The following is a 21,055-nucleotide window of genomic DNA, read 5'->3' as shown; positions in this document are numbered from 1 at the left end:
AGAACATATTTGTATTTGCCAAGATCATGGCTAAGCATTAATGGGAGTAGTTTGTGTGTAGAATAGTTAGACATGAAACTGTCTGCTGTGAGTACCCCAAAGAGTGAGCTGCAATATATGGATGGTCCAGCCTCCAGAATACTGGTGGTTTGAAGAGTTTGTTCTTCTGAAAAGCAGGGTGCCTTGGTTCCTTTCTATTTTTCATAGTTGCCGCAAAGCGTCACTCACAACAGGTTAGATCACCTTATCACTGAAGCACAGTTGTACCTCAGCGATACCCCAACTTCAACAGGTAACCTAACCTGATTTAAAGAGGTAGTAATGTAATTCTTACATAACAATCACACCACTTAATCAGAACATTCCAAAAGCATAACAGCATTAGATCATAGATATGTTTGTTCTAATGCTGAATGTGTGAACGGCACAGATGACCTGTCCACTGTTGTCTCATATTTTAAGCCTCCTCCACTTACATCAGGGTAACTTATGCACAACATTCTTGATTCTATATGCATTGGAGTGTGTTATATACATCATTTATAAATCTCCTGATAACAGTTTATGTAAAGTTATGAAAAATGGCAGCTGAAATGAATAACTTGCAGCAAGGTCTTCATTAGATGCTATAAATTGTATCATAGATCTTACACTAATGGCTATAGTAAACACATAATTTGTCTCTGCAAAACACAGATTTGATGTTTCATCGTATCAGTATTTATAAATGGCAGTAAGGTCTTGTAAAAATTGTGTAGATGAAGCTCTGTAAATTGAATGAGTTGATTGTGTGTGTAGTGAAGCAGAGAGCACTTGTGAGGTGTGTGTGTGTGTGTGTGTGTGTGAGAATATGAATAGTTCAGTTATCTGAAGTCTGTCAGAATGTGCTCTGAGATGAAAGATCAGGTCCAAAGTGCTGCCTTTTCTATGGGCGTTTCCCTTAAGCAGACTGCCAATGACCTCTATATGTACTAGCCAGTAGCCAGGGATTGCTCTGACCCCAAATAGTTTTAATTGAAATGGATTCTTAACACGGTTAGCTTCGGTGGGGGTGTGTGTGTGTGTACATCTCATATCTGGTAATAGCGAGGACTTTAATAATAACTCTGTGGTAAGAAATGACAGGCTGTCCCAATAGGATAAGCTCCCCCACCCCTAGACCAGCACAGTGAGCGTCTGGGGGAGGGACAGTCACGTATTCTAATTATATATGCGCCCGGCTCGCTTTAATTTCCCCATCTCTTCCCCTGCCTCCAAAGCTGTAATTAGGGTCATTAAATCCACTCTTTCTTAATTAAATCAAGACGTGATGACAGGGAGGGGTCTTCATCCCACCACTACCTGTATCTCTGTACACAGCTGCACTGTATGGGGTTTATGGTGCGCTCTCTGACCTCAGTGGGTACTCGAGCAGTGAAGGTGTACAGCACACACACACACACACACACACACACTTAGCACACTTCAAGGACTGCCTCCACTGAACATTTAGCCCACTTCAGTGTCCAGCACTGAGACGCAGCCATCCTCTACTCTTGCCAGGGAGTGTTCACACTTGTAAGGGATTGTCCAAACCCGTGAAGCCGGTTCAAACCGGTTCAAATGCAGTCCGCTCGCATGCAGCACCTCCTCCCCTCGTCCCGTCGACGAGCGGCAGAAGGCGCTTTGAAGTTGAACTTTTCGTGAGGAGAAGCGCGGCTCCACAACCCAGCCAGATCTGTCTGTTCTCAGCACAAACCGCTCCTCCCACACCGCCATAAATCCAAGTTAATTTAGATTTAAAATTCCCTTAAAACATTAATGTGCTCTTTTAAAATCAAGAGTTTCTCATAACATTTTTTTAACAAGCTGGAAGTTAACCGGTGGAATTAAATATTGAAGCATTGTGCCTGCCGGTATTTCAGAAAGTGATTTGTTAATAATTTATCAGCGGCTCTCACTGATACCATTAGGGTAGGAGAGAATGTAGACAAGCTTTATATTCTAATTCTATAAGCAGCGAATTTACATTCACATCAAGACTGTCATTACATACTGATTAAATACAATATTGACCCACCACTGCGCAATGGCTTTTTGCTTTTGCATCCTCCATCACATTATAAAGAGAAACCACATCAAAAGTAAAAAGATTTTTCTCATCGGGAGAGCATCACTTACAGATTTGCCTGGAGACTGAACACAAGATATAGCTTTGCCTTGAGACTGAGCACAGCCCAAACATCTGCTTCCTATTTTGCATTCTCATGAAACAAATCACATTTATAATTCGTGCGCTTAATAAGCAAATTTACATTTATAATTCTTTATTTAAAAATCACCTCAATAATTGCCATCCTTATTAACTGGATCGCATTCATAGTTCATATCCTTAATGAGCAAAATAACATGTTATCCTTAGTAAAATAAACACATCATTTATCTTTACAAAACAACGCTGGAATTATAATTCCAATCCTGACTCAATAAAACCATATTTAAACGAAGAACGGGGACATCTAAAAATGGCTCATCCTTTTAATTCATCAGAAAAATGTATGTACTTTGTGAAATATTTTCTTTTAATTAAATCTGTCTGCTTATAGTTCCAGTTCATCTCTTCATGTAGGCCTGTTATACTCTATTATTACTGTAGAATAGAGAAGCAGGCAACCCACAGTAACCCCATGTGGTGCTGACCCTGTCTCCAGTGCAGTGCCTAGCTGTAGGAGTGGGGTCACTGTAAAGTTTCAACATCATAAGATGTCCAGGAGAAGATCTCCTATGACGGAAGTAAAAAGGAGGGTCATAATCCTTATTGCTTGTGTTCTATGAGGACGAGGAGTTAAAGGTCACTTGGCCTCACTATCATCTCATTGTTGCAGTGAGCTCCAGCCAAGCCGGATATAAAACACTAATGACGTCCCAGCAAACTTTTTTCCCTAGACTTAATTTTCAAGTGCTCAACGCCCACCCCCCCCCCCCCCCCCCCCCCCCCCCCCGGGTAATTTCGGCAAGTATGTTTAAGTCTTCAGAGAACAGACTGGAGCCGCCTTTAAAGACCCAATATCAGAGGGAATGAAAGTGCTGCCCCCAATTAAATATTAAGACAGAAAGATAGATGGGGAGAACTAGTCTCTGCTTGTTTTAACTGAGACATTCATTTAAGGCTAGGCATGAATATTTCAGCGCGGCGATAAATATATTAAGGCTGGTTTAAATGTGTTAGGCAATCTAATCACACTCACAGAATCTCATACATTTCATCAAAAATGTTTAGTCTCATCTGATGCAGGAAATGATTGAATATTAATTGGCCTGGGAAAAAAAGGGACCCTTAAATAGGACACAATTTCCCAGGATAAATGCTTTTTCCTCTTGACCTTCTTCTGTCAAAACAGCAGGGGCCTTTTATGGGCTCCTATCAGAGTTGTTCTTCCAGTTGCTAAGACCCAATCAGATCTGTTTGGCTACTGCTGTCTTAGCCCATGTTGATTTGTATCAGAAATGTGAAGCCGCTTGGTAAGAAAGGGAGTTGCAAAAGTCAGCTTGTTGTATGTTACTGTCATTGCCTCATTAGAAATTACTGGATAAGAGAATGAAAGGCATTCATTTTCATGAAAGTGGATCACACATGTTGGCTGAAATCCGCTGTAAGACGAAGTACATTAAAGTGTTTTCTATAGAACATCTTAGGTCTAGTCCTCACATCACTAACAAACAGAAGTCAGAGACGGACTGATATCTTTGGGGATGCACCAGTATTTTTAGGTTTTAACCAAACATCATATCAAGCATAAAAGAAGCCTTGCATTACAGTACAAGTTTAACCACACATGTAGGTTACATGCAGAATGGATATTGAAGTACATCATTTCCCGCATTTCCAGCAACACCTGCAATTTCTCATTGTACCTGTGCGGTGATGGTACTTATCAGTCCTTTATGAATCATGTAATTAGCTCGGTATATTCCTGGCTTCACCTTTTTTTGAACTTTGTCTTCCTCTGTGATTTCAGACACTTGCCAGTGGTTGATCCGTTTTCCCATAAGACGTGTGTTTCATTCAGTTTTGTTTTGAGTGCATATGCATTGCATTCAAAGCAGAAACACAACTTCATAAAATAGCCTTGATGTGTAATTTCAATAATTCAAAATTCAAGAAAAAGGTTCCTTCATGCCTGAGGGAACACAAATACAACTGAAAACTGAAAGCAGACTCATGATCTTTGGTAGCTCGCATTTGGTGGACAACCACTGTTGTGTACCTGTAAAAAGAGTCTGCTTTCTGGTTTTATGCTCCAAAGCTATGGAACTCATTACCACAAAATATGACACTGCATCGGTGAACACCATCGGCCTCTTTGTATGAAAGGTGCTATATTCATATTACACATCTATTCTTCTTCTTATTATTCTTACTATTATTATGATTATTGTTATTATTATTATTATTACTACTACTGCTGCTGCTACTGTTGTCAACTTAGCAGTGACACAGAAACAGAATAAAGGTAAGACAGTCTTTTGAGTGAATTCGGAAAGATGACATGCCCTGTCACTGAATCTTTATATATCTAAGACTTTCCTCTTAAAGAAGCAAGACTGAAGTTGTAAATAGTTTCTGTACCTAAGCAAGGTCATGTTTTATTGCACAAAATGCATTGCCCTCCTTAATAATCCCCCTCTTTCAGTGAGTTATATTTAAATTTTGTGACTGCGAATTGCTTCTCTCACCCCCCCCCAAAGTGCAGTGGTGGACATCATTCATTGTTTTAGACAAGATAAGAATTGCCACTGGAGTTTGCATTACCTACATGCGTCATAGATGTAAGAATAAAGTTAAGCTGCATCTCACCAAAGCAAAAACCCCCCTTAGGTAGTAGGGTGATCTGTGTGTTTTACCTTCTTTACTAATGAATTCTGCTGCCTGAATGGCTGTGTTGTAATGCATTGTATTTCCTTACATTTGTCATGGCCAAGCCTCAAGAGTGAAATAGGACATTACTGTAACACTAGCTTGTATGCAGTTTGTGTGTGTGTGTGTGTGTGTGTGTGTGTGTGTGTGTTTAGGTGCGTGCGTGAGCATACACGCTTGAGCGCGCGCGTTGCCGTCACTGTCACATTCCCCGGTCTGGCTGGCGTCCACCGGGCGGCGTGACGGCAGGAAGCTAGGAAGAGTTCTGACAGGCGGAGGCAGGAAATGAAAAAGCCGTCCGAGTCGCTGCTAAACGCCGACGCCTCCGACGCTCCGCAATAAAAGCTGGCGTTACAAGTGACTGCGCTCCGCAAATTAAAAAAAGCCGCCGGTACCGGAGCTAACCACTGGCAGGCCACACACGTGGAGAGCCGTATGCGGGCGTGGAAGATGGATCTTGGGAGAGATCGGTACTGACATGTTAATTTCTACACTGTCAGTCAAGCTTGTTGCATCTGGAATCAAAGTGATAGTGCGTAAGCCACGCTGTCGAGCGGAGATTGTTTTGAAGCTCCGGCGTTCGATGCGTTGGGTGGAACAAACGCCTTTTGAGGAGGAGACTTCCATTTCTGTGTTTGCGGAGGGTTTGTGCACGTGACATCACAGGAAATGGGAACTTCTGACACTCTGTGCCTTTTGGCTGGGGAATGGTCTGTGCACTGCAAATCGCTGGTCACTCACTCTCCATGACCCGATAGTGTACGTCTTGGTCCAAAATGATTTGCTCCTATGTCTTTTGATTAAGTAGCGTTAATGGAGTCAGTAGTGGTTATTGCTTGCTTTGGCCATCTTCTCTCAGCTTGATCACATGACCTTCATTGAGAGTTTAGGAGAGCATTCCAGGACAATATAAGAGGTACTGTTGAGTACTGGCCCCTGCGGATGTCACAGCAGGAAGTGGTTGAGTGGATTCGCACTTCCTGTCACTGTTCACGCCCAGGAGAGGGAGTTGTTGACACTAAGTCTCCCTCACACGAGTGTGTCTCAGTGGGTTTCCCGCCCTGCTTTACCAAGCCCAGGAACTGTCAGATTACTCCTGGAGCTCTGCTGCTAATCTGAAGGTGGATTAAGATTAGTCAGAGGGAGATCAGAACGCTGCAGGGATGATGATGACGACGATGATTATGATGATGATGATCAACACTTACGACTCTCACTGCCAGCATCCATGCCAATGTCTAAGAGGTTCCACGGTTGCTTTGTCTAGTCTTCAGGTGTGTCCTGAGAACCATCGTGAACTAGATAAATGCCACTGTGGCTATCATTTTTTTGCATGTTTTGAACCGTTTCAGCACAGCATTGTCGGCAGCAAGTGAATGTAAAGGATCAGGGAGAGTGGAGGAGGATGTGCTATATCAGCATTGGTTGAAACTGAATGGTAAACACTGGCTCAGAGCAGTGGGCCTGGATCCAATGCTAATCCATGTGAACTGAGAATGGGCCCTTGCTGTTGTGCCTTTCAGCAAAGCGATTTCCTTCACCCCAACTAAAATCCAGCTGTATACAAGAGTCACAGAAGGTTTGAGGTGGTAAACCGCTAAAAGCTTCCCTGGATAAGGGTGTCTAATAAGCACTGTAATTAGGTGTACCTGTCAGAGCTGCTTGAATTGAATGGGAGCAGATTACAGGGGTGTGGATCAGGCAGTTTACACTTAAACTAAGAGCAGTCTCTGCTTTTCCTCACCTTCCCTGTAGAGAACCTTTCACTCCCCACTTTGTGTGTGTGTGTGTGTGTGTGTGTGTGTGTGTGTGTGTGTGTGTGTGTGTGTGTGTGTGTTCATCCCTGTTTAAGTGCATTGAGCAGTAGTGCTGTGAGAGGAAGCAGGACTCTCTCTCCCCTGTGCTAACTGCCCCATCCTTTTCCCCTGACAGGCAGCCCTGGTACTACGGCTGGGGCTTTAACCTGCCGCGGGGTCAGGCCCTGCTGGACAAGTGGAACCAGATCCCCGACACCACCGACATCCTGGTCACACACTGCCCCCCGCTGGGTGAGTGCTGCATCGCACCGGCGTCCTCCGTCCATCCTATACACACGCATACGCACACACGCGGGCACATATGCACACACACACACATGCGCACACACACCAGTGTTTGTCCTCCCTTCTACATACACACACAAGTGCGAGAACACACACACAGCCACACCAGTGTTTGTTCTCTCTGCTACATACGCACATATACGCACAAACACAAATACACTGAACAATTCCTTTCTTTGTAACAAAGCTCTATTGTACAGGTGCTTTCAGCCCCAAACAACAGAATATATCCAGAATTAATTGAGGAAAATTCATGTCAATCATGAGTACAAAAAGATGTTTTGTTCTGTTTGATCTGCTAAGATGTATCAAGTGTGGGCGAACTGTCGTCAGCGTGAGTCTTGAAGCATATAATGACAGAACTGAGGAACTAATGGCTGGATAGTGGTAAATGTAGCCTGTAAATGGAAGGTGAATTTCACACCTCTGTGTTGAGTTGAGCTTGGTGGGTTAAGGATAAGGTAGGTTAGCATAACAAAAGCTCAGGTGACACAAAGATCAGTGTCTACAGAAGCATACAGAGATAAAATGCTTTGGATGTGAAATGTGATGATAGTGTTAAATTGCTGACAAAATCGGCAAAAATTAGACTGGGGCTACATCCTCTACACAACCAACCTGGATGCGTCTGAAAACATCTGGGACATAAACAGCTGTTTGTGTGGAGTGTAGCTCACAGCGAACGTGGGGACGGAAACGTGTTTTTCTGCATCTAAGTCGCACCCCTGTTCTTTTCTGCCTCTCAGACTCACTCTGTAAAATGAACCCATAAATATACGTGACTGTTTGCGCCCCCCCCCACTGCAGAAACACAGGACTGTAACTACTGCTGGAGGATTCCGCAGAGGAGGGGGTGGGGTTGGAGCGAAGACGCATGTCAGCATTTTAAGAAGTGTAACACGAGCTTCCATAAGTATTTAAATTCTCCTTTAAGATATTGAGTCACATACAACGTGAGGAAGGTGCAAAATCACTTTATTGGCACTCATCTCAACCCCCCCTGCTGTGGGGATGCAGGATTTGTCGTTGTTAGTTTACTCATTAGTATCATGAGGAATTTAAAGATTAAACATCCATCTGATTTAGTCACAGAATAAGATGATTCTCTCATAGTCAATTATCTGTATCCCAGAGTATTTCTGTACTGTATACTTCACTGTGTTTTTTCCTTCACAGATTTGGTACAGGTTTGCTGATCTTTAAATCACCTGGATGTCTGCTTTTCTTTGAGTCCACTATATATGCCACTCCATGTGTCTGAGTGCTGTAAAAATGAGTGAATCTGTACAGATGCGCTGCAGTGCTGCAGACTCTGTGACTCTGCAGATTTAATCCAGAGAAGCGGGCCTGTGCGCTCAAGTGGCTCCAGGCTAATAACTGACCTCAGCACGGAGGCAGAGCGGAGCGTGTCGGAGTGTCTGACTGTTCCCCGCTGCGCAGGGTTCCTGGACTGGGTCCCGAGGAAGATGCAGCGCGTCGGGTGCGTGGAGCTCCTGAACACGGTCCAGAGGAGAGTGCAGCCCAAGCTGCACGTGTTCGGACACATTCATGAAGGTACCGCACCTCTTCCCCCACACCCAGCAATCTCCTATCACAGTAACAACTGCAATGGATACAGACTAACTGTATCCTTGAAATCTTTTCCTCATTACTGTTGATATTATGATATCTTTATTCACATTATTATTATATATAGGACCTCAGGTATCTCAAATAACTATGCGAGAGGAGTACATCACAGCCAACACCTCAATATGGAACTATTCATAGTCTAGCAAAGTATGGTATCTTCCAAGCCTTTCTTGGTCTGTAATGTGCTGGGTTTGTCCACTCAGATTAACCATACACATTGAGGAGGTTCTCTAAATACACACAGCTGTGCAATAACTATGTTTATTTAGTTGGGTTTCATAGCTTCATTTAGTACAGTATGTGTCAGATTGGCAGTTATTTCCTGTTATGGGTGGCTTTAAGGATCAAAGGCTGATCACTTTGGGCTGAATAAGCAGGAACCACATTTGTGTCTAGGGTGACAGTTTGGAATAGAACAGATACACATTTAAGAAGCCTAAACTTGTTTTTGGCACTTTGATAGCTGTGCTCATTTCAGCAGTGGGACTGCTGTCCCAGCGTTCCAGGTTATCAGGTCAGTTACTCCTCTAGAGCTCTGTGGCCCCAGGAGCTCTCCCGATTAGAAAGTAGATCACATTCTCTGAGAGAGGTGGCTTATGCTGGAGCTCTCAAAGAGACTTGAAGAGACTGGTTCGAATCACAGCCTGTGTTTCTTTCCTCTCTGATAGGCTACGGAGTGATGACGGACGGCTCCACCACCTTCATCAACGCGTCGGCCTGCACCGTCAACTTCCAGCCCATGAACCCCCCCATAGTGTTCGACCTGCCCACGCCCCGGAGCACATGACTGAACAGGCCCCGCCCCTTCCCCCTCCCCCTCGAACTCTTTCTTACCGTAGGTAGGATGGGCGGGGATGTAAATATGCAGAGTTCTGACTGACCGTTCCTCTATGGTGGCCCGTGGTGGCCCGGTGTCTTGTAGAGTTTCCTTGTGTGGTTTTTATTGTATGCTGTCTGCTCTTCTTTTGAACCTGAACGATGGCGCAGCAGTGCGCTCACACTGAGAGCCAGAGGACCCCGCGTGCGCCGTTTCGCTCTTTCTGTTGCACTTCAGTCGGCTGACAATCTCGCGATCGCCGAGCAGCTCCGCGTCTCGACTACCAGCCTGGGTTTTCTTCTCAGTGTTTATTCTGGAGTGCGTTTCTGATCCATTTCACGGACATGCTGCGCAGCCACGAATGGCATTTCCCCCGACATGGGCTGTTGAGTTGCTGCATGAGGACTGTGAGTTTTTTGGTTGCGTTATAACCCGAGAGCTCTGGAATGCCCTTGTGCTCTGTGCCCCTGTCTCCTGCACCAAATGGGATGAGTGTACAGTAGATCCCCTCCCACCCCAAACGCACACGCACACACGCACACCTCCCAGAATTCCCCGTCCCACCGTGGCACTGGTGCTGAGGGTCCTGGCGCGGGGGCAGGCCCGGGGACGTGTGGATGAATGCCGCAGGGAGCAGGAAGCCATAGCCACGGGTCTGTGTGAAACTGAATGGTAAGCGCATTGGCAGCACTCCCCGGGGACTCATTAAAACTTTCTCTATGCCTCTTATAGATTTGGAAATGTGTTCAGGGGGCCCTCCTTTGCTTTCCAAGCAATGTCTGTGTGCCCAGCTCAACCTCCTATCATCTGCTAAAGCACCGTGCTGCCAACAACTATATTTGGGGGTCACCAGCAGTGTTATCTTTTTTCACATAGTCATTATGTGGCCGTGCTGCTCACTCTGGACTCAAAGTTTTCGCAGTTTGTTCCCAACCCTCTGGCACTTTGTAAGCAAGAGACGATGTTAATGGTAAAAGGAGACAATGCTAAAGCTAATAAGAGATAGTGTGAAAGCAAATGATGGAAAGGTTAATGGTCACGGTGAACACTTCTAGAATGTTCAGATTCTTAAAATTGTAATGCAGTTCTGGAATGCATCTGACTCCATTCCAGTGTCCATTCACAAAGCTGAACAAAGGTTAAGGAGCAAACCATATTTTCTTAATACGTTTATATTGGATCCTTATATCTTCATTCACAATATGACCAAACTCTTCTCTATCCTCCCTGGAGAGCCAAATATTTCTAATGTCTTTAAAGTGAGACACCAGATTTCAGAAGTGAAATAGTTTTGAGGTAAAAAGGTAGTTCAAAATCTGATAGTATTTACTTAGTATTTTGTCTGGCACACAACGAAGTGTTCAGGTTAAACACAGTAAATGGTGCTCTTTCAAAATTACCTTAAAAGAATGCTGTCTGAAAATCACAGCTTCTTCAGCTCTGTGTGTGGGTAGCGTACCAAGACTGCGCCGGACTTTGATCTCAGTGTTCTCCACTTTAATTTATCAAGGCTCTCATTTTCAGCCCCCTGGCTACAATTTATTCCTGTGTGTGTTAAATATATTTTCATTACTAGCCTTCTTTGTATAGTATTAATATTTAATGTAGTGGTAAAAATGCAGACAGCAGTCCTCTCTTTATGCCTTTTTTCTTTCTTTCAGTCGACTTTTTACATACAAATCAAGGCCCTCTTATGATTGTATAAATCTTAGTGCGATTCAGTGTGGAATTCCGTGTTGAGCAGCACAGTGCAACTATGGGGAAACATGGGGCTGAGTGATGGTCTTCGTTGGGCCTGCTTTCTTCGATGACCCTTTTGCAGCATTGCTCAAACGTTGCAGGAATGTTATGAGGATGTTGCATGTTCAGCCTGGGGTTGTTCGCACCAGTTCCCAGTGACCTTGAGGAATTCATAAATGGTTTGTATTTAGAACAGGGTGGTGTCCCTTTACCGTGTTCTGAAACTGTCACTCATTCAGTCAGGGGGGGGGGGGCGGCTGTGGATTGGCTGTGATTGGCTCGTGTGGGGAATAAAGGGAAACTGTAGGGGGAGGGGGGTGTAGTAGGGGGTGTAGGTAAGAGAGAGATTTCTCCTGTGGCCATATTGATAAGATGCATTCTGAGGGAAACGCAACTCACTTCATGTGAGTCTGTGAATTAAATATTAACAGAGATGGACTGGGATTCATTTTATTTCACTCTATTTCTGTGGGATCTTCTTTAGAATATTTACATTGGGTTTGGTAAAGTTGATCTCTGTGCTGAAGTGTTTCACAGAGGTTTTTGCGTGTTTGGCTTTTCTTGTTCAGTTTTTTTAATGTGCCGTACGTTTCCCGCTTTCTCTCAGAACTCAATCTAAAGGTTTGCTGTCGTCTTTGTTAGTTGGTTCCTTGGGGCATGCTGTTCTGAATTTGAAAAAAGAGCTTCTGTTTTTCTTTGACAGTCTCTTTTTTGTGTTGTGTGTTTTGTTTGGGGTATACTGTTGAAATGTTTTTGATTTAATAATGTATGATATTTTATAATCCCTACAGCAAAAAGAATCCACTTTTAATATTGAGCTACAGTGTACTGCATAAGAAAACTGCTCTTTTAATATGTCAAGCCTTTCATGAAATTTGTTTCTTTTTTCCAGAAAGATCATTTACACAAATTAAACTCAAACCTTGTGCGGAGTGCTGGGCTGTGTGTCCTCTTTCTTGTATTTCATCCTGTGTAAAATGAGCCAGAAAGTTGTTCTCAGGGTTCACTCCATTGCGAGAATCAAAAGATATCTGTTTCATATGAAATCTATTTATTCTTGTAAAACTTTATCCAACTTAATCAATTAAAAATCTGATTTTCTCTCTTATACTGTGAATTCCGTCTTCTACTCCTCAGCACTTTTGTAATAAGAAGCTTCATTTAAATAATTACATCAGTAATCCTGGGGGATACAGTGTGATTCATCCAAGATATGCTACTTATAGATAGCTTTCAGTTTGCCATCAGCTGTGTCTTTGCAAAAATAAAAAGTTCTCGGAAGGGCTGACTTTATTCTTTCATGTTCAGGTTCCTCAAATGTTCTTCCTGCCTCTCGGTTGTCTACATTAAATATGATTATCCCTTAATAGTAATAAAAAGATAATGTGTGTGTGTAATAACAAGCTACTGTATACTGTCAGGTGAAAAAAAAGCCCATCATTTTGTTATAGAGCATCATAAACACACCGCTAAAGTCTGGTCAATTCTCAAGCACATAAAATTAAAAGTCATTCTGTTGTCAGTCTCAAAAAAGGTGCCAATATGTCAATTAATGTAAATGGAAGAATGTTTTTGTTTTTCCACATTATTAATTTTGAAAGGAGAGACTGATGATAAATTGTACTGACTGTGAATATTGCAGTTCTCTACTAAAAACCGCTATGCATATTAACAGTTCTGTAGTGCTGTGGACAGAACACTTTAAACTTAAAACTGGACCATACTTCTGCCCAATCCATAACCAGCTGTGAGTCTCTTCTCCTGGGCTCTTGCTGACTACCCCCCAGTGATCTGAGAGGACTGGGTAGATATCAGGCTGGGAGGAGTTTTTGCTTTATTGCATACACCTATCCAGCCCTCTCAGATCTATGAGGGTTACGGGGTTAGGGGGGCGGTTCTGGATTGGCCTGTTTCTCCAATATCTAGCCACACCAAAGCCAGCTGCGATCAATTCACCACACTCACATCAACCCCTTTGAAACGGAGGCTGCCTCCAAGTTGTTACTCACCGTTCCGATGCAGAAAGCTTCCCGGGGTGCAGCTGGTCTCTCCTTTGCCTTTCATAATACCTCATGCGTGTTTCCTTCCAAGGCACTGGCCTCAAGTAACTTCAGCAATGATGGCATGAAGAAGCAAACTGCACCCTGAACTCAGAACCTGTGCTGGTGGACAGAGGCTGTGTAATTTGTAGTGAATGGGGACTATGCTGGTGGACTCAGGCTAATTTGTAATGATAGGAGACTATGCTGGTGGATTCAGGCTGTGTATTTTGTAGTGGATGAGGACTGTGCTGGTGGACTCAGGCTGTGTATTTTGTAGTGGATGAGGACTGTGCTGGTGGACAGAGGCTGTGTAATTTGTAGTGAATGGGGACTATGCTGGTGGACTCAGGCTAATTTGTAATGATAGGAGACTATGCTGGTGGATTCAGGCTGTGTATTTTGTAGTGAATGAGGACTGTGCTGGTGGACTCAGGCTGTGTAATTTGTAATGTTTAGGGACTGTGTTGGTGGACAGAGGCTGTGTACTTTGTAATGAATGGGGACTATGCTGGTGGAGTCAGGCTGTGTACTTTGTCATGAATGAGGACAGTGTTGGTGGACAGAGGCTGTGTTACTTCGCAGTGAATGGGGACTTAGCAGTGATGGGGTTGAGTCACTGAGCTCCTCGAGGAGACATTGCTGCTCCGTATCCAAGATGAAAACCTCTGCCTCAGGAGCGGGCCCTCATGCTGGTTTGGGCCGTACACCTGGAACACAGTCCACTGAACACCCCGACACGTCTCTAGACCTGAGGGAGAGGGAAGAACAGAGCCGGCCCACGCCCGTGCCATTTGTCAGAGCCAGTACGCCCTTTAAAACTGGCAGCTCTGGAATATTTAGATTTCAGCCGTAGGGATTACAGCGTACCTGCAGGTGTGCTCCGAGGCCCTGTGCTGTGGCACTCATTTCAGCTCCATCATACCTGTTTAAAAACCAATGTTAAAATACCATGCAGAAAAGACATGATTTTGAGTGCATCATTTTGGTCATTTGTTGCCTCTACTGTGGGACTGGAACCCGTCTAAAGCGTGTAGGTAGCATGTGTTCACTGAGGTAAAACTCAGAGCTTGGTGGTTTTGCCAGTGCTCAGTGAGAGTTGTGTTTCAGTCTTACAGATTCAGCATCCATCTACGGTGTGTGTGGTACCTATGGTATGATGAAGAACACCCTGGGGTAGATGCTGTTTAGCAGTTCACTCCTCACAATTGCACAAGCTCAGGATTGTTGTGATACTACGCAGTTAATCAGAGTATGCACATAACAGGAGTGAGTCAAGTGGGTGCTGTTAAAACCGGACCAGCAGCAGACTGTGCAATAAAACGGCCTACGCTAATCCAATCTGCAGTTATGGGGATTCTACTGTTCCACTGTTCTTGTGCATCACCAGACTGTGAGTAGTCTGAAAGCTTCATAAGGTGTGTGTTTTGTTTCCTAGTAGTATCTCCACTTCCTTGGCTTTGGCTAGGGTCCGGGCATGAATTAGTCACATTGATGGATACAGGGCCATGCAGAAGCCTGTGATTGTCGTTTTTGTTGTCTTAGTTGGAGGACAAGAGAGATTACTGTGAGCGGAGGCCTGTATATTAAAAGCCTGGTGGGGTTTGTGGGTGGCGGCTTGCCAGCCGCATACGGTTTTCCTCCTTCTGTCTGGGCTGTAGCTCGGGGACTCTGTAATTCACACAGGGGGGATCATCCATCACCAAACCGCAGACTCCCCCCCTCCGTATTGCTTTGTGAAGCTCCTCACCTCACCAGAAAAATAACATCTCAAAACCCAACTAATTCTGTCATCAGAGAGGTGTCAGAAAGCGGCTAGAGGGCAGAGGAGGGAATGGGAGGCCATGTAGCGTTTTGACAGAATCTGCACCCGTCCTCAATTTCCTGCACCCCACCCCCCCTCAGCAACCCATTTACACTGTGTGTCACTGTGATGACAGTATACTGCAGAGCTACACCACAGTTCAGAACCACAATATTCAGCTCGCAATACTGAGGGTGCAGTTTTACACAAGATGATCTCTTGTTCTGTACTAGCAGTTGACTTTACATTCTTTCTGTTAAAGGTTTTGTTTATCCAGCAATGTTGTTTGAGATTATGAATTAATAGAGAAAATAAAAAAGAAACACTGGGTAGTCCAATTTACTGCTTATTCTTGAGGATTTAAAATTACAGAATTAGTCTGTATGTTAAGTCTTTCCTACTGTGAACTGGATTCTTTCAGCCTTTAACAATACCTTATTGATTAAGATGTACTTGACTGACTGTCTCACTGTTAGCAATGAAATGCACTTAGACATCAGTCGTATAATCTACCACATGAGCTAATTCCCTTACCAGTGTCTGGGGCAGATGGATTTGGAGTCAGTGGAGTGTTCATGGTCTGGACACTTTGGGTATGGGAGAACTGATGCAGGAAATCATGGCAGGAGAACCTGTACATTTTCCTCAACGTCACAGTTCACTGCCAGCTGCACAAATTCCAGTTGGGACGCCTTGATTTAAGGGGTTCCTCCTGTAACTGCTACAAGAAAATAAAAGATGGATTTCACCCTGTGCCCTTTGGGTCTGTTGATAGAGCTTGAGACGCAATCTGTCTGTGATGAGTTCTGGCAATTTCAGGGCTGCGCTGCACATTATCATTCATATGAAAGAAAGTTTCTACGGGAAGGAGGTCTGTTGCTCCTTCTCTGATGTGAAAGGCACTGCTATTAAAGCATACGCTCTCCATTGTCTCTCACTCATTATGCTCGTTCTCTTACTACTGCCATGGGAGGCAGGTTAGCATGAGTGAGCGCGTTGAGGCTAAGGTCATCTATAGCACAGTCCTGGCAGACTGTGTGAGATGGAGCGGGCGGCGCGTTTACCTCAGAGAGGGAAAGAGAAGCGTTAGCGGGGCCTCACTGCGCTGGAGGCACAGCGCCTGTGAGAAAAGGGCCGGCTCTGTGCCCGAAACACGCCCGCACGCACGAGTGCAGCCAGGCGCGTGATTGGGGACGGGGGCTCGTTAGCAGATGCTGGGAGCAGCGGAGAGTTCCGGATGGCTGGGCACCGGTGGTGTCTCATTAGACTCATTACAACGGGAGCGGATATCTCCCTCCAGAGAGGCCACTGATACTAATCTAAATAAGGAACGCCCCTGACCTGTATCTCAAAGCTGCGCGAGAGAAAAGAGAGTGCCGCACCGTTGTAATTAAGGCAAACTCGCCGGAGGAGTTCCGTTTCTGTGGCCGCGAGGTCCTGACTGTGTTTTGCATGCAGATTAAAAGCCTCAACAGTTTGTAAAACCTGCTGCTTCAGATATGGGGAGCTGTAACTGTGTGCTGGAGGAGGCGGAAGCAGGGTTGAGATGTGATTAGAGCACAGGACAAAATGTCTCTATTGCCGCTGCTCAGAACAAGGCGCCGAGAATGAATCAGTCCAGGAAAAGCCCTGCTGTTTAAAAGGCTAACAGAGGGGAAAAAAAGGATGCACTCCCTGCCTGTCACCCTGGATACGGTAAATGAAGGGAATAAATAATGGTACATCCCACCGCTAACACTACAATACCCAGCAATCTGGGCTTCCAGTTCGTTCCACCTGCTCTGCACACTGAAGGACAGCAGACAGCACAGTCCCACCAGCAGCTGTTGTGCTGTTCCGTAATGTTCTGCAGGGTCCCTCAAGAGTCACACTAAATATTCTGTTCAATTAACAACCTTAAATTAATTTTCAGGTCAGACCTGGAACAGTGGGTGAGTTGACATTCTGGTTTAGGGTAGGTCTTATTGGTGAACATGAACTGAATGAGGATGCAAAACAGATACCAGCTCCTTTCAGTCCTTGAAAAGTTAGTCCCTGAAAAGCATGTTGCTTTCTTTTGTCTTTCATTGTCTTCTGTTGTTTTCATAGCTGGTTTAGTTTGAAAATTGTTCTCATTTTGAGTTCAGAAAAGTAGAACTTTTGTAGCGTTCATGTCTTTGAAAATGGAGGGCTGAACTGAAAATAAATCATGCTTAATCTGAAACACATTGCATTGGTCTTTAAACGGAGCAATTTTTCGGTTTGGGTAGTGATGACAACACCACAGTTTGATTTCTGGGAACAGCGCGTCTGTCCGAAATGAATTGTTTGGATTTTCGTGGCCAGAAAAGCGGTTACATATAATATAAAAGGACATTCGTGTTCCCTTTACTAAACTGAAATATGAGTATCACATAGCTCCATGGCCTTGGGATCATTTCTGACGTTTAATTCCTTGGGGTTTTTGATGGCGCAGGGGCCAGTTTTGGGGGTTTGGAAGACAAAAAGGGGGTGGCATCATCTCTGAGCGTCCCAGAGACCTTTTTTGTGGGCCATCCTGCCACAGAACTCTGGGGCTTCTCCTGCATCTGTTCAGAAACTCTTTCTATCTTAGGTTGTCACACCCATCAAGTTTCTTCCACAAGTTTTCAAAAAGAGGAAATAACCGAAAACAGGTGCAACCTCATTTAAATGCAGCCAAACAGTCATGGATGCGTTTCTTAATTAAGAAAAAAACAGTTAAAGTAGATATGTTCATTGGCATCAAGCCAAATGCACCAAGAATTACACTTTATTGCTGTAAATACTTATTTAGTCAGTAGAGCCTGCTAACTATGCAGTTGTTTCCACATGAAAGACCAATTTAGGCCTCTAATTGATGATTACAGCAACAGATTCTCAGCAGTATCTGGGGAAAAAATGAATTCATTAGTGTGACCTGAGATGTTGCAGGAGTATTGACAGTGATGCTGAGGTTGCTGAGGTTCTTCTAATTTCTCTGCTGTCTGTCCATGCCAAATACACAGACACATCTCTGTTTACACGAATACACACACACTCCTCCCAAATGTACATGCTAATGTTATTCCTCCATAAACACGGACACATCCACACAGGCCAAATGCTTTTTTCTTCTGCAAACACTAACGCATGCACACCCCCGCAGCCATATTCCCCTGCGAACGCTTGCACTCACAGAGAAGCGACGTTATTCCTCCAGAGTGTCACGTTGACACTTTCTATAGGAGTCGACAAACCCACGCATTCACAGCCACGGCCCTTTCAACGCAAATGTTTGTTTGGACATATTCTCAACAGGATTGCATGCCAAGTGAAGTAAGTCATATGCCTCTATAGAAAGCCCTTATGGGCAAGTGAGCTAGTGAGGTATCAGAAAGACAGGTGTCAGTTTGAAGTCAGCGCTCACCTCGTGATTGTTAAAGTGGAGGATGAACAGGAGGTCCTTCCAGTGGGTGGCGTGGTCCACCTCCTCCACCGCTCCCTCCAGGGTAGGAGATCACTACACCAACTCCACTGCAGCATGGATCTGGCCTGAGAGTGGACAGGATGAGCAGGTACTGTATGACCTCAAGCACAGGCCGATTGCCGCTTCATGGTTACGTGTTTCACATTGTTAATTTCATTATTTTTAATCTTTTATGAGTGTGTTACATGGCCAAACCTAAAAGAATGATAAGTATTTCTTACAATCTTGCTGGCTACTTTTCTCTCCAAGCAAGTTGTCTCACACACACTATTTGTAAATTGTTTGAAACAACACACAATAGCATTATTGTAGTCCAGGTGCAGGAAATGCCAGATATATGTCTGGGTTTTCTTTCATGTGAGCTCTTAATCACATAATTGGATTAATTATTCTGCTAAATTAAGCAAGTGACCATGTGCTGAAGGTACTCATCTTTTACCTCTAACTGAATTGCCTGTATTTATGTAGCATAATGACAGGATAACAGATCCAGTAATGTAATTAAGAACTTGGATTGAACAAAAAACCTGAAATGTCTCTTGCACTTTAGGGCCAAGGCTGCCTGTCAGTGTTGTAGACTATACAGGAGTAGAATGATTCTGAACAGTAAGTCCTTTCTGTTTCCCTCATTTTTTTCTCTTTCCTGAGAGTGGAGTGGGTCAGAGACCAGCTCCAGAACAGCGGACAATACTCTGTCCTCAAATGGCTGCAGCAAGTCCAAGCAGGACAACTTCCTTTGATCTATATACATCCTGAGACTGTGAAACATTGTGGAAAAAAAAATCATCCGCTTGGAAATTTCACAGATAGCGAAACTGAGGTGTGACACCACCTGGTTAAAGGCTCTACATACAGTCTAGTGTTCAGGGAATGTTTAAAATCTCTGTCTCCTGTTACTGTTCTATATCAGATGTGAGGTTTAAGTAAACTATTTAGTGGAGTGGATCATGGGTCTTGACTTGTATGGGAGACAATATCCAGGGTACTCTACTTGTAGCACCGTTTTCACAGGACAGCAATTTCTCATCTTGGTTCAGATTTTTTTTTTTTCAATTTTTTAAAATAATCTAAAATTAAACCATCCTTATTTTTCATGTGAACCAATGTCTGATTCAGGTGAAATGCAAAATACAAAACTGAAACAGGCCCTCGTAACAGTGATTGAAACAGGGATGGAAAGTGCAGAGTTAGCTGGCAGAATAAAGGGGTGCAAATCCCTATATGGAGAAGTTTGAATCTTGAGGCATAAAGGATTTAGGACCGGAGCTCCCATTTTACAAGGTTTGTTGAATTGATCAAACTGTTGCTCAGGGCCCCGTTACTTGGCCCCGGGCAACGTTCTGATTGATTCAACAAACCTTATAAAAGGGACTCGCAGTGTTAAATCATTTAAGCCTCAAGATTCAAACTACAAAACATCTCCAGCGAGTAACTCTAGGAGAAGCAGATGAGGGCGAAGTTGAAATTATGATAACAGAGTAGGTGTGTAATTGCGGTGGTTACATGTGTAGCGGTGACAGTGTGTCTGTCACCTTAATAAAGCCACCACTCTTCTCATCCAGCCAGAAGGTGGTAAAGACAAAACCCTCATACTGTCCTCAGGTCCCCTCTCTGCAAAGCACAGGAAGGTAGCACAGGAAGGTGTCACATGTACTTTCAGGGACAAAGTAATCACTCAACACTGGACTAAATTACAGGGCTCCCTAGAGCCCAGCAATAAACGGTTATAAAAGGTTTATCAAATTTGCTTGGTGTGTGATGGGTAAAGCACAATGTTTACCGAAGACGGCTCATTTACTATTCGAAGCCTTGACCACTCTGAACCAAACACCTGCGGAGAGGGAGGTGTAAATGCAAATTGCTATTCATTGTTGTTAATATGCGTTTAGCTCTCCTGGTGTACGATTTTCTGCAACAACTTTCGGCATATTTTGAAGAGGCCGCAGCAGCCTGAAGAAAATCATTAAAAGTTCATATGTAAAGCAAAATCGTTTTTTAAAGTCACTTTTCTTTGAACTGTGTGATTAAAAAAAAAAAAAGTTTAAACAATTCATTTTGTGTGGGCCCGGTCCCTGTGGATATAATTATCATCCGTGTCGCTGCCATGCCTAATTTTGCATCTGTAAGCTCACACTTACTGTGCTATACCGCTGGTGCTGAAAGAGGACTTCCCTGTGTGCTTTCAAATGAACGCATTTGCCGTTTGCTGCCTATCCACTGTGATTATAGTGTGTTGGGTTTGAGGCACAAGGGTCTGCAAGGTTCTAGGCTGAAGGTGTCCATCACAATACAGCATGGGGTATTGGAACACAGGAGTAGCCCACAGCATGCTAACTATGACCACATGTGCATGACAGGAATTCTCAGAACACTGGAGCATTTCAAGGAAGGTTAGCGCACATATTAAAACCCATTCAGGAAGGGGAAGCTCTCTCTAGAAGGAAAGGTTCCTGGGGCCAGTGAATGAGATGGGTTTTTTCTGAGCAAAACCCCTGCGTGTGCTAATGTGGTTTTTCACAGCAAGAGGTACTGACGCCAATAGCCCTTTACACAACTCT

At 44.0% G+C, this 21,055-nt stretch overlaps 1 protein-coding gene across 1 annotated transcript in view; it reads left to right on the top strand.

Moving 5' to 3' along the window:
- The window catches only part of mpped1 (metallophosphoesterase domain containing 1), a 36,584-nt gene extending 25,598 nt beyond the window's left edge, over positions 1-10,986 (top strand). The window contains exons 5-7 of the mRNA XM_036520162.1: positions 6,830-6,945; positions 8,440-8,553; positions 9,300-10,986. Of these exons, the coding sequence (XP_036376055.1) occupies positions 6,830-6,945; positions 8,440-8,553; positions 9,300-9,418 (349 nt within the window). The 3' untranslated portion in view covers positions 9,419-10,986. The remainder of the gene's footprint in view (positions 1-6,829; positions 6,946-8,439; positions 8,554-9,299) is intronic.
- The last annotated feature ends 10,069 nt before the right edge of the window (positions 10,987-21,055 follow it).

Source organism: Megalops cyprinoides, chromosome 25 (genome assembly GCF_013368585.1).
Source record: "Megalops cyprinoides isolate fMegCyp1 chromosome 25, fMegCyp1.pri, whole genome shotgun sequence".
Lineage (NCBI taxonomy): Eukaryota > Metazoa > Chordata > Actinopteri > Elopiformes > Megalopidae > Megalops > Megalops cyprinoides.
Note: the sequence above shows the minus strand (reverse complement) of the source record. Positions and strands in the feature narration are given on the sequence as shown.